The 23,788-nt window shown below is 37.3% G+C and overlaps 1 protein-coding gene across 7 annotated transcripts in view; it reads right to left on the reverse strand.

The window, feature by feature from the left end:
* The window catches only part of TBC1D5 (TBC1 domain family member 5), a 320,349-nt gene that overhangs the window by 172,110 nt on the left and 124,451 nt on the right, over window positions 1-23,788 (reverse strand). For all 7 annotated transcript variants that reach the window (XM_074574990.1, XM_074574989.1, XM_074574987.1 and 4 more), the window contains one exon: window positions 19,583-19,718. In XM_074574990.1, the coding sequence (XP_074431091.1) occupies window positions 19,583-19,682 (100 nt within the window). In that variant the 5' untranslated portion in view covers window positions 19,683-19,718. The remainder of the gene's footprint in view (window positions 1-19,582; window positions 19,719-23,788) is intronic.

The raw sequence follows: 23,788 nt of genomic DNA on the forward strand, positions 1-23,788 counted from the left end.
CTCTAACTTCCGTGAATTCTTTAAGAGCATTTACACTTAACAAATGAGCAAATTAGCAAAATTAGCAAAACAGAGGGTAGAGTAGCCCAGTATAACTAAGGAGAAGTAGCACAATTAGACTTTGCACAGTAAGAAAAAAAATCTGCCTGGCATCATCGCTAGGAACTTACATCCCATGATATACAAATGCCGAGTGACTTATCACTTGCATCCAGAAGAATTTAGCTAATTTTAACTTATAAACAGCCTAAAAGGCCTTTGAGCTATAAATTGCAATAATCTAAAGATGGCAAGAGGCAATAAACATGAGTTAATGACTCAGCATCCTCCTGAGATAGCACTGGTCATGCAGCTTTGCTTAATCTTAGACGCGCACAATCACTGTAAAAAGGTGGTCTCCAGAGACCATTTACGCTGACAATAAGAAAAACATACCATCTCTTTAAATGTTTGAAGGCTACTATTGTCCTTTAATTTACTTCAATTACATCCTATTTTTAACCACATTTCTATCGTATAGAGAGATGCAATCCTTCTGTTTGGGATAATAAATCATATGTAAGTATAGTTTGATTTTCATATTCAAAAGCTGTAATGCATATTCCATCGAGCCTAGGAAAAAAACAGAGCCAAAAAAGATTGAGCAGAAGTTTTCTAACATTCTGTTGTTTTGCCAAGATTAAATGATAGTAGAAGACAAATGAGAAAGGATTAAGTGCTCTTTTATTGAAATGGAACTGCCCTTTCAACAAGAAGCTAGCTGCTCTTCAACTGAGAATAACAGGTTTATCCGGAGAAAGGCCAGCCTGGCCAGGAAGCCACCTGGTAGCGATGCACAGCCTCGCCTCCTAAAGTTGGGAAGGTGGTCTCATGATAACCAGGACCAGAGGTTAAAAAGAGCAGGAGTAATTCTGCTTTGTTTCTTTGCTGTTTCTTACCAAAGGAAGCTGCTAAAGCAGGCTGATGACTTACAGCACTACTGAGGGATGTCAAAGGCTTCTCCTGGAAGCAGAATGTACTTTCTTGGACATTCTTCCTTGCGTGTAAATACGTTTAGAAACACTGTGAAAATCATACCACTTTTCTTTGCCCAGCACATACACACAAAGAGGTTCAGCCTGAAATCAGAGCACCCACATGGCTACTGTGGTGACACATGCGTAACCAGCTACTTGCTTATCTGGAATGGGATAACAGACAGCATTTATGGCTGGGAGGCAACCAGAAAGACTAGAAGCAGCAGCACCATTGCTGCAAAAGGAAACACGGAAATTCAGGCACACAAGAAACTAAAAGGCAGTGGAGCTACTTGGCATCCCGTGGCGGGGCTGGCAGAAGCCCTGAGCCAGCAGCAGAACTGTGGGTTTCTGCTCTGAGGACTCTGAGAAGCTTGAAGTTAGGAAGTTGTCACTGAGACGCAGAACTGCGCAACGCCTGGACTTTCTTCAAATGCTACAGTTTTAAAGGCACACAGTAAGAGGTGAAGAAAGTCCCACATGAAGCAATGTGGGAAACAGCCAGTTACTACAACGCCCAGGGCCAGGGAGAGACAGTTGGGCATCCACAGCATCCCGGTCACCCCACAAAGCTCGGCATCTCCGTCTCTTTCCAGCTGCAGCCGCCTGCTCTCCTACCACAACTACTTTTAGCACTGCTGGAAGCAGTCACATCTGTAGATCTGATGGGATACTTTGGATTTATATCAACATAAACTGCGGATAATCTGTTAGAAATAGAATCCTGCTCCTATCTATTGAAAAGACACGTTTTTAGTAATGTAACTATGTAACACATTTTAGCAGCATTACACATGCACCCCCCCCAAAAAAAATAGAGAGATAACCAACGGTTTATTAAGTTATGAACACAACATATTGGAAGTGCATATGATTTTTACTTCCTTTATCCATCATTCACAACACTACAGAAAGCAGGTTTTTTCATTCCTTAACAAATCTTATTACGTGAATGACTTTGAAAAAGCAACTTAGTCTCCGGGTAAAGTTTCAAATTATCTGGGTAAAACTTAAAGATGTTCCATCAGTAACAGAGTCTGGAGGTAAGACAATTCACAAGTGCACTGTTAAAAAAAAAATATCATGTTAGGATACCTTCACCTTATGATAGCACTAGTACCTGGGAAACTTGAGCAAGGTGGTCTGAGAAAAACCCCAACTCAGCCCTGAAAGGGACGTTCCTGCTGCCAGTGGAACAGCCCTTATCCTAATCAAATTAACTGTACAGAAGGAGCCTGTACCAGAAAGGGACACCTGAGCTTAAAGCTGCCTAGCTTGGTTTCATAAAATGAAGCCAGGAAGCCCTAGACTCCTAACTTGAGGCTTTCTAATTAAGGCTGCTAATTCTCAGAATACATGGTGTATCCAGTAGACCCATACCTCAGAGAACATGAAATAGAGCAGTATCCTGCATTTTCTATAAATTTCTCCGATGAAAAAACATGTCATCAAACAGTAAAAAAGAAGCACTGAGCTAAAGCTTTTCAACTTCCAAATCAGAACATGCCAAAGCATAATGAAAACACTAGATTTTAATCAAAATTCTTTTAAATCAACCCTTAGTTAATTTGGAGAGCACCAACTGTGTCCTTTGCTGGTACAAAAGCAGATGCATGTTGTGAATGACGGATCTAGAAAAATTTGAAGAGCTAAGGTATACATGCATTATCAGTAAACTCTAGATGTCTAAGAGATGAAAGTCCACAGCTACATCAAAATAGAAAAATATATCAAATTGACAGCCAGAATGACAGAACACTTCTATTTACTACAGCGCAAGGTAGTTTGTTGAACAATGGTCCCTCTGTTGCAGAAACTGAGAAAGAAACTCTGCACAAAACATTTCCGTGAAGAAGTATGTAACCCATCGCGGGACATGTTTCTGTTCTCCACCCTTGCCCTCCTGTGAGGGGGACGAGCAGTGTCAATCCCTGGTGGCACTTCAGAAAGGAACTAAGAATGCCAGTACGAAGCCCCTGGAGACATAAGAAATATGTAGATTTCAAAAATGCAAATTAGACAAGCATGACTAGATTTTTCTTGCAGACAACAGTTACATTGAAGTTTTCTAAAAGGCTGATGACTTAGTTCGCACAATAATAGGGTAAATGTTAAGTAGTAGTCAATTTTCTAGACAGTAACCCCAGCTCTCCAAGATAGAAAACGTGCAATATCTTTTAGCCAAAAAGAAAACTTTTGGATTTTTTGACCAAGCACTACCTAAGGAAAATGTGATAAGGCATGTTTCATGTATGCAGTTCAGATTAAACCACAAAAATAATCATATGGGGAGCAAGAGAACAGTCCTAGAGGGACTACAAATTCTAAATATTTTCACTTTTCTTCTGATTTCACCTTCCAAATTTTGGAGGTGGCCATGACTTGCTATGCTGTATGACAGGTATGGTACCTCTCTGTCCAACTGGAGAGGAGAAAAAAGCTCTGATCCAGAAACTTTGACACTGCGTTCTCAGCAGGCATGACACTGTCACCTCCAACACTGCATCCAGACGGCGCAGACCTCAAGTGTTGTGAAGGAACGGGTCTGCACGAGGTCATTTAGGCATATCCATAGTGTGGTATCCAAGACTTTGAAGTACGGGTGGAGAATTTCCACACGTATTTTGGGAGCAAAATTCAAGACATAGCTGTCTTACTCGAGCACAGGCATTATTTGAAAAAGTACTACATGCTGTGACCGCAGGTCATAAGACAGAGCAAGAAAGAATATATACGTCTGAATAAGTTTTCCATTTCCCCTCACTGGAATGACAGTGAATAAAGACGACGAAAATTACAGCATGTGAATAGGAGTGTAATTACTGAATAGTTCCCCACATAATTATGCAAAACAGATCTATCCATAAGTTAATGTAGCCATTTTCTTTTTGAAACAGAATTTCCATGCCATCCATCAGTCACCCCAAAACACAAACCTTAGATGACTTAAGTACACAGAATTTACTCATTTGGTCTGTAATATAAGCAATGCATGTGAGTAGAAATAAAGGTTTAATGAAACAAAATAACGTACTCCACTAGGGAAAACACATTTTGCCCAAAGAAAAAACTAATGTAAATAAGTGGAGACTTGACTATTTGATAAATATAGCCCCAAAGGTTATATGTTTACTGAAAGAATATAAATATTGTACGTGATGTAGATTTTTTTTTATTTGACTAGAAACATTAATTGCTTTCTAAATACAATAATATCCTTTCCTTTCAAACTGTGAGGTCTCATTTCTTTTACTGCAACACGTAACCAATTACCTAACAAAAATGTTTACATTAATCACAATGACTCTATATTTAAGTTTTTATACCACCAATTTTATTTTTGCTTAGAACTGAACTCCCTCAGGCATTCTTTCGTGCCAACTGTTAATTTCTATCAGTGATAAAGTTCCCTTAAGCTCCTTTTAACATCTACTGGACATGACCTCATAAAATTTAATGCCATTCATTAACCCCAAGCACTTAACTTTACACAGTAATGTCAGGCATCTGACTTTTCAGTGCATGAGAAATCCAAGTGGGAACCGTTTGAGAGATACAAATTACAAATCATTTGAGTAGTGGAAAGGGTGTCAATGAACGATATTAAAGGGTGAATCGAGTCTTGAGCAAAAGTAGGGTTCTTGTGATGCCTTCTATCTAGCATTATAAAACACTTACACAAACAAGGAAGAGGCTGCAACGTGATCATTTTGGCTTGCGAGGGGATGGAAATTCAGAGCTGGGGCTGAATGCCAGCTTTTTAACACTGTCTGAAGCAGTTAAGACATGCAGTCACGTTTTCTCGGGTGCCCAGTAGCCTTCAGGCATTTCGGAGGAGCGCAGGTGCAAGGACAACCTTATGTTCTGCAAAGGCCATGCAGCAGCAAGACTGGGGTAAGCCAGAAGAAGCAGTTTCTTCAAAGCGCTCCTCCCTGGCTTCCCGCAAGAGCCTTGCCTAGGTTTAGCTTTAGAGTGTGGTTGTTCTTCTGATTTTGGTTATGTACCAAGAAAGCTTTCGGAGGGACAGCACTGTTTTTATTTTCCCTGAGATGCACAGATGGGTGATGTCTGCTTAACTCATTTAACCATATTTCCCAGTGGCTTCACACATGTTGGAGAAAATGTGGAAAATTCTAGAGGTGAATGAAAAAAATACTTAGCAACAATTTTCTGGCTTCTCTTGGGCCATTCAAGGACATTCCTTGTGGGGGGTGGAAACTGAGTGACAGCCTGTCAAGGCCCTGACTGTAAAAAGGGCACACTGTTTAGGAAAAAAAAAAAAAAAGTCGTTTATTTTCTATTTCTGTTGGCTCAAGAGATATCTAGGCATCCTCTGTGAAAAAGGACAGTGCTATGCAGCTAGAAACATGGTCCGTCAGAGCTCCTGATGGCAATCTGCTTATTCAGCTCTGTTATGCAAAATCCCCTCCCCTAGTCTGTAGACAGGGCTCACTTTTTCTTGGTGTCACAGGCTGTTACATTCTGGGTTAAGCAGTTGATGCTGTTGGAGCGGGGACCAACCTAACATTTCTATACAAATTATACAAGGTAGCTATAAATTGCTTCATGAGAAGCCACATGAGATTTGACGCTGATGTCTCTAAGTGCTACAAGTTTATTTATTTATTTTTAAGCAGCAAAAAGAGCTGGCTTTCAGAACTAAGCAGTAGCTCCTGAATTTACTGATCTTAACTGGAAATTATATTCTCTGCTGCCCTATAAATCTAAACAGATGGAAGTCATTTTGCTCAAGCTTTATTTCCACAGAAAGGTATCCCTAAGTGAAAGGCAGGTATTACAGAATTGAAGTTTTCACATGTGAACAACTGTGATCTCTGATACCAACCCCATCTCCAATTTCTCAGAATGACTATTTTAGCTATAAACCACACATAACTAAAATCTACAGTCAATACACACTTCATACTATTGAAAATGGTTTTGCATCTTGGCTACCACTGGTCTAAGATCACTTTAGCATAATTACAGCGTGATGCAACACCAGTAAGCGTGCATCAGTTGGAAAAGTTTTTATTGCCTAATAGCAGGGAATGGTAATAAAGCAGATGTACACTGGGCCACATGACAATGGCAACCAATTGGTCTGTATTTGGCAAAGCAAAGTATTAATGTTTTATAAACACGAAGTATGTTATATACTTTTCTAACAATGCGGATGTAAATCTCTGCACAGCATAAACACTTGTGCTGATCAACATAAAGATACTGCTGTGATAGGTACTTTGAAGTTGTAGATAAGAGCTCAAGCCGTAAGATGCCAACAAAAATGGAAGTTTATAAAGAATCACTGCCAGACTCTTAAATGTAGTAGCACTTGCGGGACTTTCTGTAATATAAATAGTAATTACCTTCAATGCAGAATGTATTTGCAAAAATAAATATACTGGTGCATATACCAAAACTCACAACTCGGTTTTCTACTTACAAAGCAAATTTTAAAATCTGCAAATTCTGAGTAAAACAAACCCCAAAATAACCTTTTGCTCAACACCAGCTAATATGCAGTGCCCGAATGTGTATACATGTGCATGCACATACACAACCGCTCCAATATACATACGCAAACACGACAATCTTAGTGTGAGGGCATCTACCCTGTAGACAATTCAATCAATCTCTCAAGTGACACCCACACGTGCCTGCACACACAAAAGCAGATGTGGCATTAAGATTTACAAAGTTATTGAAACTTTTAACAAGTAAAACGCATCTTTACTTAGCTACACCAGAATGAGGAATAAAGGGGTTTACATATGTTCCAATTCTAAACCTATCAATCAAACCCATGTTATTCCTTTGGGAGCTTATTTACATGCATATTTATCAGCCTCACATGCTAATTCCCTGCTGTTTTATGCCTGCGAGGCATGTTTATGAGTCATAATTGTTGATCTCATTTGATGTATTTCACTGAAGTAAGACATTATTCAGTTATGTGGCCTAATGTCAATGAATTACGATGACCTGATCTTCGAAATGCAACTTGCTCTTTAATTTTTATTAGAGCATAACTTATTCAGAAGAATAAATACACCAAAATGGAAGATTACATGCTTTTGTAGTCATTTTACTTAAACATATTATTTTTGAAACACTCCTTCCTGCCTCTAGGCAAAGTTTTAAAAGTGTAATTCGTAAACACCAAGTGAAAAGAATTTTTGCCCGAAATTAGTACATATTTCTCAGAGTGGGACTTTTTATAGGTGTTTTTATTTTGTTTTAACCACCCACAAGACAGGCCTTTGGAGCACTGACATATGGTTTGTAAAAGGAGAAAAATAGACCCAATCCAAAGCCCTCAAATTGTGCTTTGCCTTCACTTCATCAAAACTGAAACCAGATACAGACTTCGGAGCAACTGGTAAACAAGAACTACTAAAGTTAAAAGTCCCAAAACTGACTCATCACCTTTGGTGTAAAACAGTGCCAATTTATAAACAGAAAATCACTCGATGGTCAAAGAACAGACCTAAGCAGGGGAATAATTACAAGGTATACAAACTTCATTGTGGTGACTTGGAATGACCATCAATGGCTATCAGTGGCCACCCAGAAGGGGCACCGGAAGGCAGCTGAGCCACGCCCATCTTCCAATGCCATAAGTAATCTCTAAAGGTTTAAATTACCTTTTAAAAATCTGATTAATACATTTTTTTTCCCAATATAGCATGTGGGAATCAAATCAGTAACGTAACTGGTTATTTTTATTCTCTTGCACCAAGGACTTGGTATCACTATAGTAGCATCCATGCTGTAGGATCCATAGCATAAGTGGCCCCTTATGCTAGCACTACTGTGCACATATTTTACTACATGCTTTTCAGCTGTCACCACTTCCTATCTTAAGATTCAGTATTGTTTCAATGCAATTATTATCATTTTGTTATATATACCAAAAGTAACTATCAACTGACGACTGATTTCAGCTTCATAGAATCAGAAATATTTGACTTTTGTATTTAAGACATTCTTACAGTCAATACAATGTTCAATTTAAATTCACCTTTATGTATTAATTCAAAAAGCCCACTTAGGGCTTAGTTCAAAAGTTTCAAAGTTGCTGCTCTGAGCTACAGCTTTAGCAAGGAAGAGTAATATACAAAAAAAGAAAACTGTCTTTAGCCGAGTAATGCAAATGCCAGATACCAAACGCAGGCTCATTTTTCCATAGGAATCTCAAATCGAATCTGACAGATATGAGTAAGTGTCTTTGAAATTGCAGAAAACCTGCAAGTATCTTCCTAAATTTGCAGTATCTAGAGGAGTTGTATTATCATAAATATCATATTAATTCCAAGACAAAAAATCTGCAGCAAATTTTTCATGCCCAGAATTAAGTCTGTGGGTTTCATTTACAGCTGCTTTTATCAAAGAAACTTTTTTCCTGCAAAATGTAAATATATGAGAAAAAGCCACAGACCATTTAATACAGACTTTATATGCTATTTTTTAAAAAATCCAAGGAACATTTAATACAGGGTTTATGTATTTTTCCAAATCAGAAATTCGCTTCTGATAGAAATATGTTACAACCCAGCTTCTTAAAAAAAATAAAAATCTTCACTTGAACAAGTAATTATTCTAACAGCACAGTTACAAGGATGTAACTTTAGTTGATGCAAATACCACAGCTAAAACTGTCATGTGTTCATCATAAATATAAATTTATAAAATACATTACATTAAATCCTTCAGAAAAATGTCTATTTTAATTACAGAACTTTTAAAACAAAAGTTTTCACTGGTTATAGTCACAAGAACTCCACAACAGAGCTAGAGTCTTCCATAGTATAAGCTCTGATTTACATCCTTTCTTTGTTTCAAATTTAAATAAGCAAAAGACACAAAACTCATCTGCCAGGGTATTTTTTTTAATTTTTTTTTTTTTTTTAGGATAGCTACAATTAATGCTACACTTTTTCTGGCAATAAAATCTCAACCTTAGTGTAGCTGATAATGTTGTGGCCACCTAGCTGTGATAATTCAGAATGGAGCTTTGTACACTTTTGCAAAGTAGTATTTTCTTTCTTCCTTCGATAAAGAACGAACCAATATTGAGTCACAGAAGTTTGGAGGTGGCCCTGTGGCTCAATATGTTTCTCTCTGCCATTAAGATAACATCTGTTCTGGCCACCAGTCAGCAAATCAAATTTGATGAGAATTCATCTGAGCGCAAAGTAGAAATGCCCACTAATGGACAGATTTATGTTCTGTTGCTCCACCCTTTAAATATTTCAAATGAAAAGTAAACAAAAAACAACAACAGCATCTTCAAATATTATGACTAACATATAGAAAATGTACCCCACTAAAATTAAAGTCAAAAATTTTCACACCATTGAAAACATATTTTCATGTGTATTACATGGGAACTCTATCCCTTCAATTGCACTTAGTACTGAAACACTATACAGTTCATTTTTCCTAAGGTTAAATCATTGATTCCATTACAAATCCGATTTCTCAGAAGAAAAGAATTATCCCCACCATAAAAGCTTTATCTGGATGGAGTTTGTGCCTTTTAACTTCTAGGAACATCAAGAACAATAATTTGTAATAGGATATCAAAATTTTAGTGGAGAAATTCATCATACAGGCTACTTGCTAATATTTTGGTTACATGGTCCCACTTGCACTAAACTGAATGGGATTTGTTGAAAAACTTGAGTGCAGTCTTCCCATCCCGGAGTTTATTTCTTATTGTTTATCACTTTAGTATCCAAGCAGAAGCATTTAACTGCCAGCTGTTTGTAAAGAATTAAGGTATTTAACAGAAGAAAACTAGAACAGGTTTTTTTAAGTGGCCACTACAGTTTACTTACATTAAATTTGATTTTTAACCTTTCCACCTACTTTCCTTGAAATACCGAAGAGAAGGTATTCCGTTTACCTCGACGGTAGCTGCAGGGTAAATGTGAAGGTACCACTGTATTCACTGATTTGCAAGGTCCATCAAGCAATATGTCAAGCCAGCTAATGCCCCCAGTACTTAATAACATAATGAAACAGTAAAAGCAGTATGTAGTGCTTACTTCAAAAGAACCTCTTAAGAAGTTTTAGTATTTTCCCTTTTCTTAAGACAGGAGCTGGAAATGCTGAGATACAACATAGTGAAATAAACAAGCACAAATAAATCAACTTTGATTACTATTTTATTAAGCTGGAGTAGCACTCCTTAAGACTGTGGCCAAATCATGTTTTAGTAGTAACACTCATATATATCTGTACTGAGCCACCGTTTACCAAAGTTTAGTGAATAGTTTAACATACTCAAAACATTTTATTTGATTACTCATAATACTGAAAAGGTGACAATGACCTGCGTCATTGTCAATTTTTAATTTCCACTACCAAACCCACTTCTAGTTGAAATTTCTAAGCTGACAAGTGTAATTCATAGTTTTTTTGGTATATGGTACCTTATAATAGAAGGAGGTAAGCACACAGATGCAAAGCAAACATCCCAAGTCCAGCTTCTGGTTTTGAACAGATCAAGCCATGGAGAGAGTATCACAAATAGTGAAAATAAACTTAATTTGCTATACCCTTTTGTGTCATTTGCACTGCAGTTGAAACATTACAGTCACGCGATGACTGACACAGTGATTTAAACATCTGACATGATGGAAAAGCTGAACAGGGATACTTATGAACAACTAAAAGATATTCTAGATCTGACAGAAGTGTTCAATCTTATCGTAGAATGGTTCGGGTTGGAAGGGACCTTAAATATCAGCTAGTTCCAACCCCCCTGCCATCTTGTCATGGAGTGTGTGTGTGTATCTGCATCCATATAAATCTCAAGCTTAAAATTTAAAAAAAAACCCTGCAACAGTTCACTTATAGAAAACAAGATTTAGACATAAGCTCATATACATGCATTTGAAACATGTTCCTTATCCAGTATTGCCTAGACTTGGGCTAGTTTACTAACCTATATTCAGCCTTTTTTCCATTATTGTCTATCTTACCAGTACAATGAAGACCAGGACTTTTAAAAGTCAGTTATACGCACTCTGCCTCTGTGTGGCCAAATCTTGACACCAAATGCTTGACATCAGAATGCTCACAAAAGTGAGGAAGTCCAAGTAACGAACCACAGTCCAGTACCTTGGGCTAAATTACTGTTTCCCTCAGACAATAAGGGCACTCAGGCTTGCTACTTTTACAGTCAATTGGAACCTAGCCATTAATTTTAATAGGATCAGGATCAGGTCCCTGACTTTTTCGACATCAAAGAAACGTCTTTCACAGTCATTTTGCCATAAATAATTAAAGCTGATTAGTAATAATAAGGTACCTTAACCAAAAAGGTAAACAGTGGAGACATTTATTATCAAAGTAAGAAAGGAAAATTAAAATAACCTGCAACACTTTTGTATGTGCAATTCATCAGGAAACGTTGTAAAAGAACAAAAACAAATGTTGGCTCATTCCAGAGGTTCTTTGTCATCATTAATGTATTCAGGTTTTCACAGCTGAATTGCTGTACTTTGAAAAGATTTTCATGAAAGGAAACTCAAATTCAACGTTTAAACAAAGCTGTCAGGTTACCAAGATTCATATTTGCTTGTATGTCCAGAAAATGTTTTCTCCTTTTTAAAAAACCCTCTAGGTTAGAAGTATTATTATTCTTTTGCTCTCAATTTGTAAACAACAGAAAATAAGCTTTTGTTAAGCAGGACATATTTATTTATTTATTTGCTATTGCGAAGCTGAAACCAGCAGTTGGAAATATCTGTTCCAAAGCGGAGGTGAAACTACCTGGTATGGATATTTTACTTCATTACTAGTTCTGTTCCTCAAATTGATACAAATGGCCTCCTTCTGTTTCTGTCTGTCTGCTTGCCTGATCAGCGGAGCTAATTGTCAGAGCTGGGGAGATCTCCTACACCTAAACAGAAGATATGCAGTTTGTAACCTGCTTAATTTGCCTTATGTCCTGGATGGCCCTCAGTATGTTGTTCATTAAAGCATCAGCTGTTTCGGTTGTAGCAGCGGCAACCTAAGCATAGGCCTATTTTTCTTTGTTAAAAGGCCAGATTGTCAATAAATAACACACATCTTACCAGATAATTTCTTAGCGCTTAAAATAAGTATAATGGTACTTTTTTTCTCTCGCCTTCCACCCCTCTTAGTTTCACACCTCCAAAAAGGACAAGGACAGGGGTACCCAAGGAGGCTAAAGAATAAGGCTTATAAGTCAATCAGAAGCCTAAAATTGAAACTTTGCAGTATGACTTGGTGCTTAAATTGAAGTAGGTTGAACCCTTCGATTTTAAAATAAGGAATTCCAGGTCTTTATAAGTGTCCACATATACGAAAGACAGGAAAGATCCCGTCTGTGCCGACATATTTCTGTTATATAGAGCAATCAATTTCTAATACAATCAAATCTGTGGCAGTTAAACTCTTTCAAAATGTTTTAACATACATTTAATCTCAGACACAGAGGTCTGTCACATCAGCTAGCTGCACACAATTCACAGACTGCTTTGTAAATTACAATCTTCTGTATGTCAGGACAGAAGCGAACTCAAACATTTAATTATTATCCTGTACCAATCATGCTGGCCTCAGCTAGAATTCTGATTTACTAGTCTTTCATTATACATACACAAGTACAATCAAACTTGTACAGTTCAATTTTTTTAAATTAAGTGAATCTGCCTTTTCCATATGTAGGAGATACAGTCATTTAACATAATTTGATCATTGCCTGGAAACACTTAATATGTGAGGTGTTTACAGGTAGTAACCTTCATATTATATTTTTGTATCAAGTCTGAGCAAAGTAGTCAGAAATTATTCCATTCTCACCCTTAGCTTCTATATAAATTCTAATAATGAGCTAGTTTTAACATACTCTTAATTACATCTACAGAGGTCGTATTAAAAAAGATTATTCTGTTTTAATGTTGTTCAGTAAGTTACAATAGTTGAAATGGAAATTTCTGCTTGGTATTTTAAGCTTCTCTAAGTATGTAAAATTTAGTAAAAAAAAAAAGTCTTTTTCATCCAACTTGCATCATTTCCTTTTATACCACATGTATTATACAACAGGTATACTAGGAAGTGAGATGAGAGCCAGCTCGTTGAGCTTTAACCTGGATATGGGAACCGCAAAGAAAAGAACAAAAAGAAATGCTGAAACCTGCATTTCCCAAAGTAGGGTCACAAGGAGTTTTTAGAAGAATGACATGAGGCTCCAGGTGATTTATGCCTGTATTCAGGCAGGGCTGGAAAGAACTGGAAACTCCCAGGTGACATGACTAAGAGAAGGTGGAACAGCCTTGTTTTCAGAAGCTGTTTTACAGTAGAGCTTTCAAAATTAAGATTTTAGATCAACAGACATTGCAGTCCAAAAGGTCTTTTCTAGTATCTGCCTTATCAGCCACTGAAGGGAATTCCCCTACATGATGCTTGTGCCAGTTACCCGTGCCACAGTATCACCTCCAAACTGGAATTAATGTAATGTGCAACTCACGTGAAACCACCAAAAAACATGGAGCTACCAATTCTAGGGAGAAAAATCCAAACCCGGAAGCCAGTAATGCACAAGACACTGTGTCAGCTACTCATATTCACTCCGACAGCTGAAGTCATTTAAAATACCCCTGCAGTTCCTAAATGCGAATTTGCAGCAAGGCACTGAAATCAAAGGGCCCACGACTGGCAAATTTCCTTTACTGATCCAAGGGCATGTCAATGCCCTTGTACAATCTTTAAAGGAAGAAATGGACTTCGTGCAGGCTATTTTCACCTTCATATTAAATGTATGCATTTTTAAACACGCGTAGATTCTCCATTAACGGACCTCTTAATAACAACGTATTTCTAGTACAGAAAAGAGAAGAGGAAATGAAGAGTCGTATGGAAGGAGCGAGTGACAGGCTGAGTTAGCTCAAGACATACTGTGTTGCTCCAATAGCCTTTGTCACTACAGTGCTGTTGCTGCTCAATTAAAAGCAAGCTAAACAGTAGTTATTATTAATAAATGAATATTAAAATGCTTGTTATGTCAGCATATGGTGTTTGAAGATGTAAAAACCGTTCTTGCTTTTATTCATCCAATAGGAAGCGAACCAGACTGAAGACAGCTCCTTTCTCCTCTATCATACCTGTGCCTTTAATGGAAAAGCCCAACACCGAAGGGGAAGCACGAGGGTTTTGAAGGAGGACCATCAGCAACAGCTGTGCCGGTGGGGCACGCTGAAGCTTTCTGCCTGAAGGGCTACACTCACCAAGGAAGGACACAGGGCATTCTCAGGGCCTGGTGCAAACCCCAGCATGAAATCCCAAAGGCATTAAGAACAATGACAACCCTCAGCATCTCCTGCTCCCAGTATAATGCAAAGAGGTTCTCTGTTCCAATCTTGTCTTTTTAATGAAAACACAAAGTAGCATGCATATTTAAAAGGACTCTTAAAACCACAACGCTATACTTCATGTACATGTCCCTCCCTACAGAGAAGATGAAAGAACACACATTACATGACACACATGACGTCATACAACACACATTGAAAAATCTTTGATATGAAAGTAATAAGGCTTCAGGAACTCATTGTATTTGCACTCTCAGTTGCTTTTACCTAGGAATATACTTCTCACACAGAGAAGTGTAGACCTCTATGGTTATTTCTTTTAAATGTAATCACAGATATGATCTCTAAAAATGGAGATGGATAAAGGCCACGCAGGACAATCTGCAGTAGCGTTGTTGCCCTGACTGAGGGGGCTTAAGGGTAAAAAAAATCCCAAACTGTAACACTGAATAGCTACTGACTCATTAGAAAATAATGTAATTTTCTGACAGCAAAAATTCACTTAGCCCCAGAATGAATGTAAACGGATGTACTCAGGACCAAAACAGTCCCATGCGATTTACACTTAAGATCTGGCGAAATTATTTGATAGCAAGTGGGTCCTTTAGGTCCACAGAAGGTGAGTACTTACTATTTCATTCCCTTCTGCTTTCTACATATTTTCTGTATAACATTGATATAAACCAGGTATCTCAAACTCAACATACGGTACAGTTCTATAGTTCTATATGATAACACCTTCTAGTGATCGAGGTTTTGAGGTTAATACCAGAACAGCAAAATTCTCCAAAGAGGAGCAAGGGAAACACACAGAATATGGTCAAAATGGAAACATTAATGTTCTCCTCCCATCTCTTATAGTTTTTCATGTCAGCCTTGAGAACCAAGAGGGGTGCAATGGTAAGTATGATAGACAAATAACTATCTATCTCAGCTGGATTAATTTCAGTCACACAGTCCAGTAGTTATCTTTGTCCTTCCAGCTAGGTCAGCCTTCTCTGTCCTCACCACCAACTACAGCCTTTAGACAAGAAATATATTCCCCCAAACTCCAAATCCAAAACACTCAGGCCCATTAAATGTTTCCCCTTTTCTTCCATTAAGAACAAAGAACACATTACATTTTTCTATGTGAAGTATGCTATTAAATAATAGCTTGTACCCTAATTAAAGCAAATGTAATTGTGAGAACACACTGACATTGTTAAAGTAAATTACCCAATTCGTTAATAGTTTCATTTCAAATGACCTTAATTGTATTAATTGTGATATTGAGCAAATTAAATTGAAGAGTATTAAATGCATTGTTCCAGCCTGTCCTTAGAGGATCAACTTTCTCATCACATCAATGAAATGGGAATACTACCTCCTATGCTCTTCAAAACTTGTGTCAGAATGTGGTGAACACTATAACTTAGAATAAGAATTTACGTCAGCTCAGAAACAGTTAACCTAGTTACCTCATTTCAATGTAATATAAACCTTAAGCATTTGGAAATGAACAAAATAGTTTGTCAAATGCAATACACAGTGAGAAGGTGGAAGAATAAAGTTTCTGAAATTTCTCTTCATATATTCAGGGTTTATAAAGGCTCTGCCGGAGACAAAAAACCATAAGATTCAACGGTTTCTCTGATAAAGATCCTTATTTCAGAGGGAATCGCCCAAAAATATTGTTAGATTAAAACAAACTGCATAATGAAGAATTTTAGAACAGGAAATGTAGAAAGATACCATCAACTTACCATAGTCAAAAGCAAACATAACAATGCACATGTATATACATGAATGTAAGTTAAAATACAACCAGATCCAAAGGATATAATCCAAAATTAAAATTTCTTAAAAGAACTAAAATCTTCCATTTGAATTACCAAAATTCAAAAGTGAGAATCCCTACCACAAATTTCTTATCAACTACTAAAAATGTTATTTAAAAAAAGCTATATAAGAGCACATACATGCAGTGCACATTTTTCTATCTTGAAAAAAAATCAGACAGAAGGAAAATAACGTAGGCCAAATCATCCATCAGAAAAAGACTGAAATACTATTTAATCTGGGTTTTTGGAATATTTCAAAGGGATATAAAAAAGATCTTGAATGTCAATTAGTTAACAGGCTATCCTGAATTTTTTTAAACTTGCAAACAAGCACATAGTCATGACTCATCATAACTCAAGATTCAAAATTCCTCAGTTACACAATTTGGAGTGCTATGAACGCCCAGATCTTTCTCCAAATGACATCTACCTCATCTGTAACGCTGTACTTCTATTTGTTCAGCTAGGTAATTGTCTCCTGCCTAGCATTTGCAACATTAAACCTCGCAGCTGCTCCTAGCGAACCATGTCTTATTCTTCTCAGGCCACTTCTCCAAAATCTCAAGAATACTTTGAATTGTATGTCTGCCCTCCATTGCGCTAACAGCCCCGTACCAAATAAACCATATTTTCTGTCTATACCTCCACTGAGATTTTAATAGAAGAACTGAGTACTACTAGACTCAATCAACATATTTCTGGAATCCCATCCAATATATCCTTCCAAGCTGACAGTAAATGAACAAAAAGTAGTCTATGCATGCAGTTTTCCAACGAGCTAAACTTAACAGCAATCCATGTATTTCTGAGATTTGTTTCATTTTATGAAAATGCCTTGTGAGAGAATTTCAAAACTCCAGCTGGACATGACATCTCCTGGTTCTCCATCAAGTTTTGGTATCAATCACACATACTAAAAATACAATACTTAATGTATTGTACAACAAATCTGACTAGCTCTTTGATTCAATATTTATTTTCGGCATCCTTATCAGTGGCGTGCTTTATTTTATTACCCTATCTCAGTGAAGACTTCTATCACTTTGCCTCCAACGTAATACTTTAAGCATTCAGCACAGCTTCAAAAAACAATTCAGATGTCCTGATATTCCACAATATTGCATAGGACACCTCCGACTGACGGACCACCTCTCCTCCGCGTTTCTATGATACATGATACAGAAGACTTCACAATACAGATTTTCACCAAGTTAATTCTGTATCATGCCTGAAACTTGAGGCCAAGTTGAAAAACCTTGTCTTGAAGTACTTTTGTGAAACCAACGACGGACTGACTGTATGGACAGGAAAGACTGAATACTTTGATGCGCAAAGACCTAACACCATCTAAGCATACTCTTTATTTAAAATTAAATATCAAAACTTCAAAGACTTATTTTGGATACATGAAGTTTCAAATTAAAATGCAGTATGTGTTTCACAGTAAAAGAACCTATGAAGATGAAATGGATGCTTTATATAAAATATTTACATAGATAGAACGTAAAAAATGTACCATAGTTGGTAACCTTTATGACTTGGGGAACCATGTATTTACATATCTTTATCTTCGCATGTGCGTATGTGTGTGTTGTGTATATATTTTTAACAGTTGACAGCTGTTTTAGAGCATACAGAGATGCCAAGCTGAATGAGGGTCTTGATTACTTCAAGATTAGCTATCTAAAGTTTCTATTCATTTTAAGTGTTGTTAGTGCGAAGAGTCATTAGTCACTTCCTTGTCTCATAGAACATCAGCATACATTTACATTGTTAATGAACATTTGGGGTAAATGAATTAATGGCACTTTTAAACATCAATTCAATACTAATAACTTTGTATGTCATAGAAATGTTAAGGTTGGGATAAAAATGAGAAACCTTTTCAGTCAAGGTAACTAATTGCTTCTGGGCACCATAAAGGGTAAAATTAATTTACAATGTTTTTTTAACAGGGTAAAAATCTTGTTTTTTTCTTAAAACAGTTGACAGAATTACCAGTATTTTTCTAAGGAAAAAAATCAGATGCTGCTGCTTATCTTTTTCTTGATTGGGGTAGACTAGAAGCAAGCTATATTTCCTCTGGAAAATGGTTATTATTTTAGGTTATTGCAAAGGATTATTTTCAAGTTTCTAAAAATATGTACAAAAATGCACTTAGTTTATCAAACTAAAATGGCTCCATATTGTTAAGATGTCAAATGTAATAGAGGAGGAACACTGACCTAGAAAAGCTATTTCATTTAATCGTCAGGTTTTAAAATACTTCCCCCTAGATGTTCATTCTCATTTTCTAACATTGAAAAAGCTTTATAAACAAACGAAGAAAAAATGAAAAAAAAAAATAGCTCAAAGGGACAATGAAATTTTACCAATATATTCTAAAGCAAAACATCAGCTTCTTATAAACTGAAGTAATAAACCTGACTAAGCAAAACTTGACATAGCTTTTTTAATAAGCGCTAGTAAACTGAAGATTTATAGACAGATACACCCACACAGAGCAGTTGATCTGGGTGAGGGACTTAGGAAATGTGACAAAGTTGTTTCAACTCTGTAATTTAAAATAAATTTTTTATTTTGCCCTCCTGGTACATGTGCTCAATGACTGGAAAATTACAGGTAGTTAAGGTGCCACTGTGTATAACTGAGTACTTGAGGAATGTTTTCATGACAAGGACGAGCTTTCTCGTTAAGCTTATCACTTTCTTCGAACTAACTATACTGTCACTACTAGCAAATAAGTAGAAAAGACAAGCAACACAGACATGCATTGCATTATGCAAGCAGTTTGTTCTCACTGTTCATTAGAGTCTTCCAAATACTGCATTTAATTAATTTACTTTAGGTTACATAGTAATTTCTGCCTTTACAGCTGGTTCATTCTATCTCAACTTTGAGGCTGTTGGTTTTTTTTCAAATAAAAATATAGGTGCTGAGTCAAACAAAAAAAAAAAAGGAAAATCAGCCTTTTTATTTGCATAATCTCATCCAAAATAAGATACTGAACTTTATTGTAGAATTTAAAAAAAAACAAAACAGAAAAAATCCCTAAGACCAAAGCAGTGTAAAAACCCATGCTTGAGAAAGTAACACAAAGCCATGCTGCATTTCAATATTCTTATGCTGAAGTCAGTGTTTGGTTTATGATTAAAAAAGGATGACAGCGCATTAAACGTTTGGCTAATGTTTCTGTCTGTAATTGAAAGTTGACTTTTTGTGGTTTTCATTAGTGTCAGAGTGTTCTACCCACACTCTATGAAATGTTCTTTGAGTTGCCCTGTTCAACTTCATTGAGAGAATTAAACAAATTATGACAGGTACCGTTATCGTGACACACTTACATAAGGTTTCTAGGTAGAAACTCAAAAAAGTACAGAAATACAAAACTCACCTTCCCCTGGCTTGTTCAAGTAACTCTGCAAGGGATCGATGCCTATTTCTTGTTCCTCTGTTTGCAAAGGGTGACTGGTTTCAGACACAGAATGATACATACTGGCAATAGTAAATTCCAACAGAAGGGTATTTATCTGGAGGAAAAGAAACAGAGAAACAAACACTTCAGTGTTTCTTAAACTATTTTTCAATCACACAAGTCAATAGCAAAAACGCTTAAAACCCTTCCTTATTTTCCAGGCATAATATCACCATTAGATGCCTAATAGCAGAACAACAGTGTTTCCATTCAAATGTTTTATTATTTGGAGTCCAAAAGAATCATTATAGTACCTCCAACTATCACACTGCAAGTAAAAGTCCAAGTTTCCACAGACTGTAAAGTGGGGCAGGAGCCTTTTTCCTTCCTTTTTCTAGCTTCCCCAGTTCATCTTTTAGTCTGATTCCAGGGAGAACTGATGCTAGCCCTTGGGGACGATGAGGGTTATAGAGCAAAGCTGAGGTGAGACCCGTCATCATCACTCTTCTGGACTCAGGACCTCTTATCCTAGAAAAACTTCCTTTTAACCACTATTTTTTTCAGAAATCATAGGTCAAGTACAAGATAACACAGAGAGGGATGTAAACACATGCGAAAAGAGAGAATGAGATTATACTGACCAGTTTGATGGCTGATTTTGGTTTTATCAAGATTTGTATTAGCTTTCCAGAAAGCTGGTGTTAAGGAAGCATTTGAAGAAACACAATAAGCTACCTAGTGAGTATTTACAAGTTCTTTCAGAACAAAGAAGTTCTTCCAAAAATGAAGGGCAAAAGGGGAGAAAAAAGGGGAGAAAGCACAAAACTGAAACCCCAGAAGTAGGTGACGCGGGTTCATCATCACAGGCTGCTGAATGGCATTCACATCACTATCACATAAGTGTACAACTGTGTTAGAAGTTCATGTGAGGAGTGTTGGAAGCTAATACAGGCTGCAATGAATAAGAGGATGCCAATAAAAGGGTGAAAAGCAGATGGTGTTATGGTCAGCGCAGTAAGAAGGAAAAACGACTGTTCCAGTGCCTTAACAGCGCAAGAGTACATTTGTCATGGCTGTCTTTTGGTCACTGTACACTAATTTATTAACTTGCAACACAGAAGTACTATGCCAGCCAAAGGGTTTGATTTGCCCAAGCACACTAAGTAGCTACCTATGACTGCCAGGTGAGTTTTAAATATCACTTACTGTAACTGCTTAGTTTACAAGTACCATAACTTTCTAACTCCAAGAAAATTATACCTAAAAAGACACATACAAGGACAAACACAGAGAGGGATGCACCTACACCTTCAGGACTGGTATATTATTGATTTGGAAATCACTTTAATTATGCTTTTCCTTTGGTTCTTACGAGGCACGGCATTGACCACATATGCTTTATACCTTTGGTTTACTGTCAATAGGGGGACTGGAATTCTTAAGACCTTTCTAGTTTTGTGCGCTATTCATCTGCTTCATTTTCCTACTAAGTTATGTGAAAAAAAATTATACTAAATAATAAACAAAGCTAGACGAGCCATTGTTAGGCATTTCCTTCGAACCAAGGCACACAGACTGTTTCCAAAAGGATGCTCTCTCAGCTGTATTCCCTGAGGGTTTTGTCATTTATTTGCCCCGGCACCTGTGTTGGTGTAGTGCTGAAACAACCCCACCATCGTCTCTCACTACTTTTTAGCTAGAAAAGAACATCTGAAGCTCTTGGGAACAAGGAGCCAGGAACTGACGGAAGGAAGGGCTGGCTGCTTTTGCAGTGGAACACCTTTATGTCAAAGTATTACCGTCATACAATCATACGATAAAACACACCCCTAAATACAGAATTGCCTTGAACAACTCTTTGTACTAGCTCAACAAAATTTATTATGAATGCAAGTACAAATAATGAGTTTCCTATGTAATTTATAAACCATAATAATGAAAAATGCATGCATGGTAATTTGGAGAAAAGCATTTATAAACTTGCTAGCAACTTAAACAACATTTCAGTGTTTACCTACAGTCTTATGGCTACGTAATATAGAGAGATGTTTATAACCACCTGATATCTTGGATAAATAAATGAAAAACTTGAAAGAATTTACTTTCAGAAAACCCCCAACAAAACACAATAAACAATTTTGCAGAAAGAGATGTTTCTAATTTTCTCCTACTGGAATTCTAGTTGCTGCTCTTGTTCTCTTTGCTGTATCATTGTAATTATCTTTCTACTGATCTGTTGACTTTGCCTTCACAAAAATTACAAGCTTATTTCAAACTGTGCTGCCAGAGTTTAACTTTTTATTTTTATGCTCCTTCAGACACTGCTACATGATCTGACCAAGACACAACCTGTGTGCCTTTGAAACTGAGAACCAGGTACAAACAGACCTTATCAGCCTTTGTAGTCTTAGCAGCCACCATTTAGTTAAGACACGCTATGCTTCAGACTTACATCGTCTTCTATCAACAACCCAGTATGAAATTAGCTCTAGCAAGTTTGTTCTATATTCTTCTGTTCTGTATCCATGTTCTCTTTTTTTCTTAAATGCTTCCCAAATGCCATGCCTTTACAACATATAAGAGCCATAATTTGCTTTGCAGACGGTTAGAACAGTTTTAAACAGCTGAATAGATTTACTTTTGATACTCACACAGTGATTTAATCAGTTACTTGTGTTTGTTTACGAATACATTTGATTAGTGTTCAAAAAAATATCACTACCTATTAGTCTTGTCACTCCTTAGTCCAAGCAATTTTCTTTACAGTTTTATACTTAAGTTCTTTTCAGCTCTTCTAACAAAGAGCAAATTAAACAATTATGATTACACTTGGGATCTTTCTCTGAGACAGATTAATTCTTTACAGGTTTGTGGTTGATTTGTAATGGCCTATAACATATTGTTCATATTAAATAAGACACCATTTAAAACATTCTCAACGTGAAACAATAAAATGTTATAAAAATCTGAAATTCAATTATTAGATCACAAGACTCGATGCTGGTTATCTAGTTAAACCCTAACACCTCAGTCAAAGCTAAAAGTGAGTCTTTTATTTATTCCTACCTTTTTTTTCCTCCAAAGATGAAGGGCCAATGGAATGGTTTCAGCTGGGATGGAGTCAACTTTCTTACTAGCAGCTGGTGTAGTGTTATGTTTTGGATTTGGGATGAGAATTGGTGTTGATAGAGCACTGGTGGTTTTAGTTGTTGCTAAGCTCTCAAGGCCTTTTCTGCTCCTCTCACCACCCCACCCGTGAGCACGCTGGGAAGGCACAAGAAGTTGGGAGGGGACACAGCCAGGAGAGCTGACCCCAACTGGCCCAAGGGATATTCCATGCCATATGACGTCATGCTTAGTATATAAAGCTGGGGGAAGAAGAAGGAAAGAGGGGATGTTCAGAGTGATGGTGTTTGTCTCCCCAGGTACCCATTACGTGTGATGAGTCCTGCTTCCCCTAGAGATAGGTGAACACCTGCCCGCTGATGGGAAGCGGTGAATGAATTCCTTGTTTTGCTTTGCTTGTGTCTGCGGCTTTTGCTCTATCTATTACACTGTCCCTATTTCAACCCAAGCGTTCTCTCACCTTTACCCTTCTGATTCTCTCCTGCATCCCAACTGGGGGTTGTGAGCGAGCAGCTGTGTGGTCCTGGTTGCTGGCTGGGGTTAAACCATGACATCTAAAAAACCTGAAGATCAGCTACCCTTCCCAGCACTGGGAATTAAACTATTCTTTAATATACATGAAAAAATAATTAAGGCAGCACATGAAACATTTATCTAGTTAGGGGAATGAAAAGAGACACTAATCCACCCATGAGCCCAAGGAAAAGACAGGCAGATAAACTCCTAATCTGGCTACTCTCCTTCGGTACTTAAGCAGGGGAGCCTTCATGCACCGTCGGGAAGTGCTGTTGTGGCATGGCCCTGGCACAGGGCTCAGCTGCTTTGCCATGCCTCCACTGAGGACACCATCACAGGTCTGCTCCTCACCGACCAATGCATGTGGAGTGAATCCAGTCTGCTTTTTGGCAACAGTAAAGGCAGCTTGTCAGTACTTCTATAACCCGCCAGCCCAGGTTCTCAATGGAGGCCACCAAAAATCCCTCGAAAGGCAGGCTTATGGACTCCAACACAAAACTCCACTGGATAAGGACTTTGTGGAGATACTAGCTTATAGCACAT

Source organism: Larus michahellis, chromosome 2 (genome assembly GCF_964199755.1).
Source record: "Larus michahellis chromosome 2, bLarMic1.1, whole genome shotgun sequence".
NCBI classification, from domain to species: domain Eukaryota; kingdom Metazoa; phylum Chordata; class Aves; order Charadriiformes; family Laridae; genus Larus; species Larus michahellis.